The sequence below is a fragment of the Lontra canadensis genome, unplaced genomic scaffold, assembly GCF_010015895.1.
Source record: "Lontra canadensis isolate GAN:19392208 unplaced genomic scaffold, GSC_riverotter_1.0 scaffold66, whole genome shotgun sequence".
NCBI lineage: Eukaryota > Metazoa > Chordata > Mammalia > Carnivora > Mustelidae > Lontra > Lontra canadensis.
Window position 1 is genome coordinate 8,199,938 of NW_022631060.1, and position 12,795 is coordinate 8,212,732.

The 12,795-nt window shown below is 61.4% G+C and overlaps 1 protein-coding gene across 1 annotated transcript; it reads left to right on the forward strand.

The window, feature by feature from the left end:
• The first annotated feature begins 2,020 nt into the window (after window positions 1-2,020).
• Window positions 2,021-11,540, forward strand: CCND1 (cyclin D1). Its single transcript, XM_032879711.1, has 5 exons — window positions 2,021-2,428; window positions 3,974-4,189; window positions 4,724-4,883; window positions 8,585-8,733; window positions 11,260-11,540. Exons 1-5 carry the CDS (start codon window positions 2,231-2,233, stop codon window positions 11,422-11,424), a joined length of 888 nt encoding a protein of 295 aa, XP_032735602.1. The 5' UTR covers window positions 2,021-2,230; the 3' UTR covers window positions 11,425-11,540.
• The last annotated feature ends 1,255 nt before the right edge of the window (window positions 11,541-12,795 follow it).

The window sequence follows — 12,795 nt, forward strand, 5'->3', positions numbered from 1 at the left end:
TAGTCGAGATCTGCCCGGTCCGCCTAGTAACAGCGCCGCGCCCCCATTGGCTCATGCTAATTCCAGTTTCCTCTGTCTTTCTCCGGGTTAGGGGGGAGCTCCCTCCCGGACCCGGAGCCCGTTTGGCCGTAGTGGGCGAGCCTCTTTATGACCCGCCGCCCCTCGCCGTCGCCGGCCGCCTAGGGCCCGGCCGGGCCGGGGGCGCCCGCGGGGCTCGGGACCCTCGCCCCGCCGAGCAGCGGTCGCCGGGCGATAGCGCGCAGTCCCATAAATCATCGGGGCAGCCTCCGGGTCGGGATTTTATGAATGAAAAAGCAGCCGGGCCGCCCTCGTGCGCGGGCTGCTGCTGCCGCGAGGCGCTCGCGTGGGTGCCCGGGGAGGGGGACACGGCGGTGGGCGCTCCCGCTCAGGCCACCCACCGCTTCTGAGGCGTGAGCCGGAGTAATTGCCCTGCTGGACCCGGAATTTCAGTAACCCTAATTCCCGGAGGGGGAGGGGAGCGCGAAGAATCAGCCCTGCGAGGGGTGTCTGGTCTCGCTGCGCGCACCCTTGCGAAGGGGTGGGGGCTTTTTCCTGCGTTTTCTTTGAGCCTTTACTGTTAGGGGATACGGCGGTTTGATGACCCTAAACTGTATTCGGAGGGAAGTAAATGAATGGTCTTCTTAATTGGGGGCAAGCAATGTAAAAACTCAAAAAAAGTTAAGATTGGGCAAAATATCTTTTTATTAATAAAAAGAAGAAGGCCCCAAAGACACTAAATCTGAACAAAAATTTTTAAAAACCCACTTTTCTGTATTCTTTTATTTGCCTCTTAAGGTAGCGATAACATTGGGTTCCCTCTCTTATAACCACTAATTTATATAGATTTTGTTTAAAACCTGATCAATACACCCATTTCTTTAACTTACAATTGTTCTAATTTTTGCCGGCCCCTGCCTTCCCCCCACAGGCTCACGAATGCAGCCCCGGGCTAATTGTAAAGGTGCAGAGATGTCCACACCCCCCGACAAAACCAATTAGGAAGCTTCCGGTGGTCTTGTCAGAGGCAAGAGAAGCGACTAATATTTCCAGCGATTTAATTTGTTTTTTAATTAAAAAATAAATCAGGACAGAGACCACTACTTTGCAGTCTTCCATTCAAGGAGTTTTCCTAGCTCTTAAATTGCCAGGATGGGGGGTCGAGGGCTGGGGGCGATCGGAGACCCCTGGAAGGTTGTATTGGCCAAGGTAGGAAGGCGACCCGCAGATCCCCCAGGCGAGGAGGACGGGATGAAGGAAAGGCTGGCCACCATCTTGGGTTGCTGCTGGAATTTTCGGGCATTTATTTTATTTATTTTATTTTTTGAGCGAGCACATGCTAGGCTGAAACCTCTTTATGGCTTAGGGATACCCCCTCCGGCATTTGCAACGACCACCCCCACCTCCGGCGCGGGGAAAGAAGCCTCCAGCAGGGTCACGGACTCTGCTCCGCGTCCCTGAGTGCTAAGTGGTTCCTGAAATTTACACGTGTTAATGAAAATGAAAGAAGATGTAGACTTGAGGTCCCTTGGCCGCCTCTCCGCCCGTGGGTGCCCTCGTGGCGTTTTCGGAAATGCGCCCATTCTCCCGGCTCGGATATAGGGTGTCTCCGAGCCCCAGAGTGCCCCCTCCATGCGGTCTCCCCCCGCTGCGTGTGGCCTGGCCGCCCCCCCACCCCACTTGTCCCCCCTGCAGAGCCACCTCCACCCACCCACCCCCGAATCCCGGGGGACCCACTCGGGGAGGGCAGACACCCCTGCACCCCTCTTCCCCGGCGGGGAGAAAGGCAGCCTCGGGCGATTTGCATTTCTATGAAAACCAGGCTTCGGGGCAACTCCGCCGCGGGGCAGGCGCGGCGCCTCCGGGATGGCTTTTGGGCTCTGCCCCTCTCCGCTCCCCGGCGCTCGGAGCCCGCGCCCCCTCCCCCTGCGCCCGCCCGCCCCCCCCCCCTCCCGCTCCCATTCTCTGCCGGGCTTTGATCTCTGCTTAACAACAGTAACGTCACACGGACTACAGGGGAGTTTTGTTGGAAGTTGCAAAGTCCTGGAGCCTCCAGAGGGCTGTCGGCGCAGTAGCAGCGAGCAGCAGCGTCCGCGCGCTCCGGCGAGGGGCAGACGAGCTCGAGGGAGCGCGGGGCAGCTGGAGCCAGAGCCGAGCGCGGAGCGACCCGGGACCCACAGCCGTCCCCAGGCCCCCCAGTAGAGCCCCAGCCATGGCACACCAACTCTTATGCTGCGAGGTGGAGACCATCCGCCGGGCGTACCCCGATGCCAACCTCCTCAACGACCGGGTGCTGCGGGCCATGCTCAAGGCGGAGGAGACCTGCGCACCCTCCGTGTCCTACTTCAAATGTGTGCAGAAGGAGATCCTGCCGTCCATGCGGAAGATCGTGGCCACCTGGATGCTGGAGGTGCGGGGCTTCGGGCGGCTCTTTAGGACTTTGCCTGCAACTTGTTGCCCAAACCCCATTTCTTTGCCGCTCGTCTCCCTCCCTTCTCTCCCACCCCAACTTTGAAGTTTGCCCGGGGTTTGCTAGGAATCGCGTTTTCAAAATATATAGATATTTTGGGTATTTTTTTGAACGAAAATGCGGTGGGGGGTGGGGTCATTTGAAATTCCTTATCCTGGCGGGGGTAGTCTGGGAGAGCGGTCGGGGAGGGGACCCTTCGGGGAAAACCAGTTGCCGGGGGCACCCCAATTGACTCGAGGGTGCGGGCCGGCGTCCTGGGCGCCCTTTGTGGCCCCCGCCTGCGCCCGAGCCTCCGCTGCGCCTCCTCTCCGGCTACACTGCCGCGGGCCGCCTGCTCCAGGGGGAGGGGGCATAGATTTGATTTTTAAATTAATATCCGTGGACACGTATGCAAGGGCCGCTCGTGCCAGTATTATGCGCCATCTTTGTTCTTTTATTGCAAAGCAAAAGTGTTTATTAATAATTGGGGGCAGGGTGGGGGCGGGGAGCGCCCGGCGAGGCGCTGGGGCCGCCGCGAGGGGCCGCGCGGCCGCTGCGAACCGGAGGGAGGGGCGCGGGGACCGAGCGCGGACAGCTTGGGGGGGACCCCGCTCGGGAAGAGGGGCCCCTTTGTTCAAGCTGCAAGTCCCGGGGCGCCCCGCACCGCCAGCCTGGGCCGGAGAGCACGCCGAGCTACAAGGTCGCGTGGCCCCCAAGACGCTGGGGATTGACCCTGGCCTGCAGGGGTCTCAGCTTGGGGGACCTGTCTGGAGCGAGCCGGCGGCCCGGGGCACACTTTCAGGCCTTCAGCGGGCTCCCGGGGGACCCGCAGATATTTTAAAATAATTTCTTGAAAGTGCGGCGTGGTGCCCTTGCGAGAGGGAAAAGGCGCCCGCGCCCAGGGGGAAGGGGGGCCCCCCGAGTTTGAATTCCTGGGGCTCTCCCCGGAGCCTCCAACGAGCTCTCGACCCCCGGCCTGGGTAAAGGGCCGCCCGAGGGTCATTTTCAGCGTTTTTTTATGTGCCCAGTTATTTTTTTTATATTTTTAAATATTTTTTGAAAAGATGACGTCTGGGGAAATGCGGCGCGGCGGCCTGGGACGCCACCTTTGTGTCTCGCAGGCGCTGTGAGCGCGGCGCCCAGCCCGGCGGCCCGCCTCGCGGCCCCGCACCCCATTTGGGGCGAGCCCCGGCCCGGCGGGCCCCAGAGCACCCACGCGGGCCGGGGTCCCCGGGGCGGGCCGCCCGCGCGCGGCGCACGCCGCCAGCCGTGCCCACTCCCGCCCCCACCGTGCCAGCCTCTTGGGGACTTTCCCTTTCAGTTTCGGGCTGGGTGGGCACTGGGGACACGCGGGGGAGGGGGTGCGGCAGCGGCGGCTTCAGCCGCCCCCCACGACCGACCCGCTGCGCGCTCGGGACCCGCCGCCCGGGCACGAGCTGTGGTGGGGGGCGCGGGGTCCCCGCGGAGGGGCCCAGCGGCGGCGGTCACGACGCCCGTGCCCCCCAGGTCTGCGAGGAGCAGAAGTGCGAGGAGGAGGTCTTCCCGCTGGCCATGAACTACCTGGACCGCTTCCTGTCGCTGGAGCCCGTGAAAAAGAGCCGCCTGCAGCTGCTGGGGGCCACCTGCATGTTCGTGGCCTCAAAGATGAAGGAGACCATCCCCCTGACGGCCGAGAAGCTGTGCATCTACACTGACAACTCCATCCGGCCTGACGAGCTGCTGGTAACCTGGGACCCCCCGCGGCCCACCCACGCCCCTTGAGCCCCAGGACCCCCTCCCCGTGGGGGGAGGTGCAGAGGGCGGGAGGCCCCACGCAGGCCGCTGCCGCACCCTACGCCCCGAGGGCTGGGGGCCGCATCGGTGGGGCTCCTTGGGAGGAGCGGGAGGGACCCCCGCCGCCCCCATCCCCAGCGCGCCCCACCACACATGGTCCCTCCGACTCCCACCTCTGCGGCTCCCCTAGCGCTGCCGAAAAGTGGGCGGCGCGCGCCCTCTAGCGACGGCGGCGCGGGCAGCCCGCGCGGCTCCCAAGGGCTTGCGTTCCAGGTGTGGCTCTTTTTGGTCCCCACTTGGGCACAGTTGGCTTTTTCTACGGCACCCTCTCTTTTTGGACCTCTGTTGGGGTGGCGTGCTGTCCTCCACTTCCCGGACCCCCAGCGTGCCCCGTGCCTTCGCTCTTGGGCACTGCCCCACGGAGCGGGGGAGGGGGACCCAGCCCCGCCCCTCTTTTTATGCCGGTTCACCCCACTTCCACAGCAAATGGAGCTGCTCCTGGTGAACAAGCTCAAGTGGAACCTGGCCGCGACGACCCCGCATGACTTCATCGAACACTTCCTGTCCAAGATGCCCGTGGCCGAGGAGAACAGACAGATCATTCGCAAGCACGCGCAGACCTTCGTCGCCCTCTGTGCCACAGGTAGGGCAGCTGGGTCCCGCTGCTCCCCGGCCTCCCTGGGGGCCCTCGCCCCTGCCGGAGGAGCTTCTTGCCCTCTGCCGCCGTTTCCCCGTCTGAAGAGCTGGTCCCCAGACCCCTCCTGCTCTCGGAGGTGCTCCTCTTCCCTTGGCCGAGTGCTGGGCTAGGTGAGGGGCGGTGGGGAGTCCCTTCCTGGGTCAGACCGCTGAGGCTGTCCGCAGCCACCAGCAGTGCCTTCGGGATGGGGGTGGGTGGTCCGCCGGGCTGTGGCCACTCAGTGCTGAAAAGGGTTTCCCTTGGCTGCCCAGCCTGCCTCCCCCATCACCAGTCCTTCCCTGCGTCCTCAAGGGGCCCCCTTCTGGCCTCTCCTGGGCTGGGCCACCTGCCAGGGGCGCCTACAGGGGTGGGGAGTCGGCCCACAGAGCCTGCACCAACCACGTGCTACGGGCGGCCCTTGTGCGGGGGCGGCCCGCAAAGGAACTTGGCTGCCTGAGGCCCGGCCAAGGGGCGCCTCCAGCCGCGGCTCAGCTGAGCACTGGGAGGGGCTTCAGAGCAGCCTGGGGCTGGGCTCGGCAGTTGGCAGCAGGGGCCAGTCGTCCCTCCCCCTGGCGGGGCTCTGGATGGTCCCTGGCGGCCCCTCCCTGACCCGGCCCTGGCCCCAGCCCCTGGGCAGCCATGGATTCAGCACTGGGCGCAAACTCCCACTGACACACGCTGGCGTTGCCTCTCATTTCCCCCAGCCCTTACCCTAACACCCTTTCTCTCTCCCTCTTTCTCCCTCTTTGTGACCTCTTTCTCTCTCCCTCTGATCACATGAGGTGGGCAACACTGCCTGGGGACCCAGGCCCCCATCCCAGCTAGCTCTGCAGTGGGCCACCTCTGCCCCCGGTCAGGCCTCTGCTGTCACCTGTGTTTGGGGCTCACCATGGGCTACCGGAGGGCCACAGGGCATCCAAGGGGGAAGTTGGCATCTATCACTCCCTCTCCACAAGCCGCAGAACCCCTAGTCTGGCACCTCCTGGCGCCCTCTTGATGTCAGGGTGCTATTTCTGGCTCAGGCAAGAGTCAGGAAGACTCTGCTGGCCTCCCATCATCCGCCGCCTGCTCAAGGCGTGAACCCCTCCTCCGAGCCCTTCCAAGTGAGAGGAGTGGGGGACACTGTCGTCCGGATGGATCTGAGGGGTGGCAGCTCTGGCCCTGGGGCAGGGCCGGGGAGCCTCCCGCTGGCCATCCCCTCGGCCTCCAGGGGCCAGCCCCGCAAGCAGGCAGGGAGGCGTTCTCTGACTGGGCCGCCTCGGAAGAGAGAGGCCTCTGGAGACGTCCAGGCAGCCTTTTATGGAGCTGAAAGTGGTTCAGAGAAACGGCAGAGTTTCCTGGAGATAATGTAAGGAACAGTTCTTGTACACCCTTCCCCCTACCCCCCCAGGATGGCGGGGGCTCCCCTCTCCCAGAACCCTGGGGAAGTGGGGTGTGTAGTCCGTGTGCAGGGCTTGGCCGTGCGGGGAGCTGCCCTGGTGCAGAGGCTAAGTGGGCTTCAGTGCGGACCCCCAGCTGGCCCGCGTCGGTGTGCGTGCACGCGGCCGGCCTCTAAGACTGGGTCCAACAAGCACCCCCGGCCTGTAGGGTGCAGCCTGGGCCCAAAGCCCTGGGCCTCCCCTGAGGGAAAGTGGGGGGGGGGACCCAGCTTCTCCTAGGTATTAACTCCGGGGGTGGGGGTCAGGCAGGCCAGGAGGAGAGGGTCACCCGCCCACCCACGTCCAGGGACAGATTATCCGGGTCCAGATGTTCACCTGTGCGGTTCAAACGTAACAGAGACGCAACCTTGCCCTTGGTCACAAGGGGACCTCTCACTTTTGAGTGGCTGCTCCGAAACGGGTTGGCAGAGACGGAGGCCTGAGCAAAAGCCCCAGAAGATATTTTTGTCCTCCACGGAGCAAGTGTCCCTCTTGATGGTGCCGTGAGGGGAGGGGCTCTGTTCTTGCTCTGGGGGCCCGCAGACTCGGGCTCCCACACGAGTGCACATGTCCCCCACACCTGGTGAACATGTATATTCATTTGTGTGTCCTGGAGTTTTCCGGGCGCTGCAGTGGGTTAGGTAAGCAAACGACCAGGGCTGACAACTCATCAGGACTGACGAGTAGGTCTTAGCGAGAGTCCACAACGCCTCTGGGGGTCGCTCTGGCCACAGGACCCCTGCCCTGCTCTGCACCCAGCCAAGTGGAGACGAGTGTCAGAGCTTTGGGGATGCAGTTGGGTTCCTCCTCATCTCCACACGTAAGCCCTGCAGTGTGCACACACAGGCACACACTCATCTACACGTGTGAGCCCTGCACCGTGTGCGCACACATCTACGCTGTACCATTCATGCATGCACATACTCATCTCCACACGTAAGCCCCGCATTGCGCACACACACACACACACCCATCTACACACACACCTGCGCTGTACACACGTACATGCTCACACTTGTGCACACACGCACACCCTTCTGTGGGGAGGCGGGCTCCAAAAGCGAGCCTGTCCCCAGCTCATCGTCCCTTGTGGACGGGAGTCTCAAGGTCCAGCCAAACTAGTTGGGACACGGCAATTTCTGTCCCCGCCTGACGGGCCTCAGTGAAAAGCTTTTCATTCGTGGCTCTGGCCTCCCAGACTTGGGGCCACTGCTCCAATGTCAAGTGGGAAGGAGGTGGCTGCCTCTTAAGAAATTTCTTTTTCGTGATACCCAGTGGTGGGCCCTATCGCCCCTCCAAGGTGGCTCCCCAGCCCCCAACCTGGCCACGTTCCTTTGGCCAGGCCTGCTCTCTGCTCCCCGGAGGAGAGAGCAGACCCTCAGGCCCACCAGGCCCTGGCACTCCGTGCATGCAAAAGGGAATCAAGGGTCTGACAAAGATGCCACGCTGGTCCCTCCCTCTCCCCCACCCCCTGATCGAGAAATCGACGGCCTTTCCCACCAAAAATTCTTCAGTGCGTGCCCCAGAATGGCAGCCCATTGGCCCCACATGGCCATTTACACATCCTTACCACTCTCCCACCTTTTCATGATAAGGGTGGGAGGGGCTGGGGCTCAGCCTAGGGGCAAAGGCAGGGGTCTCCCCCATCCATCACTGAGCCGTGCCTCGGGACAGAGGGGAGGAAGTGCTGGCAACTGGCAGGTGAGGTAGTGAGAGGATGCTACCTCCGCTGGGTCCCAGGAGGAAGGTCTGGTAGGGACGGGCACCCCATGCCACCATGGGGACCGATGCCCCCCACCCCTACACACTCCTGGGGGACGGTGAGACCCGTGTGCCCCTCCCAGAGTGTAGACCTGACAAGCCACCCCCCTGTCCCTGGGGCCTAGCAGCACATCTTGTCCCTTGTAGTCTGTCACCTTTTTTGATTTTTGTGGATGAGCAACATGTTCTCAAGGCTCAAGTACAGTGATGTACCTTGTCCCTTCCCCAGAGGCTTTGCAGTTTGCTTTTGCCAATGGTGGCTTCCTCCGTTTGCTTTTCCGTTTTCAAGGGAACGTGACGAGCTCATCGGGTGACTCCCAGGCCTGGCTTCGGTCCAGCGCTGGGTCGTGCGTGCAGAATCCGCCCAGGCCAGCCGTTGGCGGGGACACGCCCTGATGCAGAGCTGGGGCTGGGGACTGCCGGGACCACCGGGTCCTGTGGAGGGTCCCCAGCTCACGGCCCCCTCGCCTCTCTCCCTCTCTGCTGCAGACGTGAAGTTCATTTCCAACCCACCGTCCATGGTGGCAGCTGGGAGCGTGGTGGCCGCCGTGCAAGGCCTGCACCTGGGAGGTTCCAACAGCTTCCTGTCCTGCCATCGCCTCACTCGGTTCCTCTCCAAAGTGATCAAGTGTGACGCGGTAAGTGACGGAGGGCACTGCTCCCGAGCCAGCTTGGCAGGGCCCATCCGGCACCAGGTACTAGAAACTTCTAGTACATGGGGGCCCAAAGCTGCAAGTTCACTGATGGGAAATGCCACGCTCGCGCCAAGGCCCCAGAAGTGATGGGGGTGGGGACCATGTGTGGGACGGGACATGTGCCGGATTCAGAGGCATGGGACGGCTGCCGGCCTCTCCCCGCTCTCCTGCAGCTCCTTTGGAAGGAGAAGCATTTCCCAGAACCTGCGGGCAGGCCAGGAGGGTCCTCGGGCTTCTGGGGCTCCCAGGGCTCCCAGGGGCAGGCGGGAGCCATACAGCCCTCCCGGGGAGCCGTCCAGGAAGAGGGGCCACAAGGCAGGCCTGGCAATGATCCGTGTCCTAATGGCATGTGAAGTTGGGGCCCAGTGGGGCTTTGTCTGAGCCACAATGCGGATGGCTCGTAAAAGGGAGCTTGAAAGGGCTTCTGTGAGGTCTGCAGATGCAACAATGGCCCGTGGAGACAACCGCGTGTTTTATGGCCCCCTTTGAGTGGCTGCTGCCATTGGCGCCCCGAGCCGGAGCCGATTGTGTCGTCCTTCTTCGAGATGCCAGTGTTTGATTGCCGCTTCCTTTCTTGTCTTAGAGAAAGAATGGAAATCCCAGTTACGGGGCTTTGTGGCCTTTACTAGATTAGACCAGCGAGGTTGGCAGGTCAGCCCTCAGCCTCCGCTGGTCTGCCGAGTGGGAGCGAGTGACCGCCCTGACCCCAGTCCAGGTCTGGCTCGGACTCGGGCTGCCTTCTGGGGGTCCACTCTCAGGGGCCCCGGAGGCCCTATGGGCCCTAGCGGCCGCCACCCCACCACACCATTCAGGGAAGGAAAGCCGGGCTATGGGGAGAAGCCTGCCCATCCCCTGCCTGGAGGGGACCACATTCTTGCTTCTGTCCTTGCTGGGAGCAGGTGGTTCCCGGAGGGGAACCCTCTCAGTCTCTGTGCTTACTGGGCCTCCTAGAGGGATGGGGTGTCCTGGCCGGCTGCTGGGGGCCAGCGTCGCCCTGCAGCTCACCCTCGGTGAGGGAGACACCACAGACAGCCTGGGCACGGACAGCTGCAGATCGGAACCGCGATCACAGCTGGACTGAAATTCGTTGGTCTGGTTACCCGGCGACCAGCGCAGAGGAGCCCAGGCACGGGAAGCCTGGGCCTCGGAGCCCTCCGTGTCCTCGGGCTGGGAGCTTCGTCTGCCCCTCCCCAGAGCTGGGCCCTGGTCACCGGCGTGGCTCTTCCCAGGCCGCAGCTGCAGGTCTCTGGCCGCGTGGAGGAAGTTAGGGCCATGTGGCAAAGGGGAGTCCCTTCCTGCACCCGCGGCCTTCCCCTCCGCCACACAGTCCCCCCCGAGTCCCCGGCGGTAAGTAAACCATTGCCCGCAAGAGCTGCCTGCAGAGAGCCACTGCGGGCGGGCGGGTAGGAGCCATCTGGCCTTGGGGCTGGGACTGGGGGGCTGTACTGGGGGTTCGGATCGGAGCCCGAGGAAGTTATTAGGAGTCCCGCGTCCCTCGCCAGGCCTTCTGGGCCTCTGAATCCTCATCTGCAAAACGCTGTTTGCACCTACCCCACCTTGCTCACTCGCCGTGACCAATGCAGAAGGAGTGGGGTAGGAAAGCCCTCCATGTGAAAATGTGGAGCTCCATGAGCGTGACCGAGCCCCAGGGAGGGGTTCACTCAGAACCCTTGCTGGCCTGGAGCCACTGCTTTTGGGCAGGGAACACCTGTTTCCAGCCCCACCTGGTTGGGAGCTCAGCGGCACCTTCCCCAGGCACGTCCATGGTTCCCCGGTTCCTGGGGGAAAGGTGCAGGTCTGTTTTCCAGGCTGGGCTGGAGACTCTCTGTTCTAGGATAGAAGCCCGATGGGGCATGCCGGGAGTTGGGACGGCAGCCCGCCACCTGCACCTCAGCTCCTGGGAGAGCCTCCTGGGCGTGGAGACCTTGAGGAGGGCACCGGGCCAGACCAGTGCGTTCTCCCAGGGTGCAGGCCAAGGGGGCAAGGACGGAGGAAGATAAAGGGTCCAGGCACCCCACGCCCCGGGCCACCCAGTGTTCATCCTCGGTCATGCACGGCCTAACGCTTTTGACGGCCATTCATCATGGAAGGCTGGGTTCACTTCGAGGGCTGATGTGGCAGAGGTTAAATCCGAAAAGCAGGGTTCAGGGGGCCTCTCCAGCCTGATGGAACAGCATCGAATCGGCCAAGGGCAGCGACTGGGCCAGCAGAACATCAAGCAGGGATCAGGCTGGCCGGGGAGATGCCAGGTGGGTGGGCAGGGGCATCCTCGTGCACGGAAGATGGCCAGTGGCGCTGTGGCCAAGCGGGGACCCATGCTGGTCGGTTCTGGAGTTTGGGCAATGGCCCCAAGTTCTTCACCCGATTTGGGGGAGGCAGTGCCTTACCCCAAACGGACGAAGTGCTGGCGTTTGGGAGGGACTGGCCCACAGGCCTCCACCTGAGGACCCCTGTCTCCCCTCTGGCCAGGACTGTCTCCGCGCGTGCCAGGAGCAGATCGAAGCTCTGTTGGAGTCCAGCCTGCGCCAGGCCCAGCAGCAGGGCCTGGACCCCAAGGCAGCGGAGGAAGAGGAAGAAGAGGAGGAGGCCGACCTGGCCTGCACACCCACCGACGTGCGAGATGTGAACATTTGAGGGGGCGCGCGGCATGGGAGGGGCCGGCCCCGGGTGCTGCCCTGACAGGACCGCGCTCCTCGTCAGGACCGGTTACCACCAGAAGGGAAAAAGATTCCTTCTCCTTTCCTGTCGTTTTTTTTTTTTTCCTTTGCTCTTTTTCTCTCTTCCATCTCTGACTTAAACAAAAGAAAGAAAGTACCCAAAAAATACTGTTTAAAAAAAAAAAAGAAAAAGAAAAAAAAAGAGAGGCAAAAAAAAAAAAATAGTATTTGCATAACCCTGAGCTGGGGGGTGGGGGGAGGTTTGCTACAAAATAGAGGCTCTTACACCCCTAACGGACTAGATTTTATACGGATGTGTTCGCGTCTCTGTCGTAAGGATAGGCATTAACACAAGGAACGAGTCTGCGAGGGAGGACTAGATTTGATGCTTTCTGTGTTTCACACAAAACAAAAAAAAAGCATAAAAACATTTTTAAAAAACTAGAAAAAAGCCAACCAGCCGTTTTTGGAGTAGAAGAGGATTTTAGGTAGCAACCATGTTCCTTAGCGTGGCTTCGTGGTGGTCCTAGGTCCCCCGCCCCTCGCTCGTGCATGTAGTCACTTTATAAGCCCTTTGCGCGTGTTTTATTTTATTCCGTAGGTAGGTGTGTAAACTCTTCACCTGTCCGTGGCTGATGGAACCTCAGTTAGCATAGCGTAGAGCTCGGCGAGGTCGCGTGCTGGCCTGACCCGGAGCGGGTGGGTGGCTGGGCCCGGGGCCAGCGGCGCAGCGGTCCCGCGCTGCTGAGAAGAGATCCCGCCCTAGCGACGTAATATATTCTATTTTTATAATCGTCCTATTTTTGTAGTTGCCTGTTGATGAGATGCTGGTTTTTCACCCCCCACAGACCCACAAGCCTGCTCACATCCAGGTGAAACCCACAGCTCCTTTTTTTTTTTTTTTTCCTTTTCCTTCCTTCTCAATATTCTAGAACCATTCCATTTCAAAGCACTTTCGATCCAGTGGTTATAGGGAATCTCTCGTGTCTGTTGTGTGTGGAGGGGTGGGGGCGCGTTTTCTTCATGGAATGGTTTGGGAATATTTGCGTCCTTGTGTGCGGACGGGATGGTGGCGAGGCAAGTGAGGTCACTTATGGAGTTAGGGGGAGGGGATGTTCTTGAAGGCGAGCTTCCGGTCAAGAAGTACATTCTTACGTTGCCAGGGTGATGTGTTCCTTTCTCTGTAGAGCAGTGGAAGTTCGGGAGTCCTTGGTGCCAACTGGTGTTTGAAAGCGTAGGAGGCCTTTCAAGGTTGACCTAGAGAACGCGTAGTTTAAGGCTTAGGAAGGTTTTTAAACACTAAAATATATAATTTATAGTTAAGGCTAAAAAGAATATTTATTGCAGA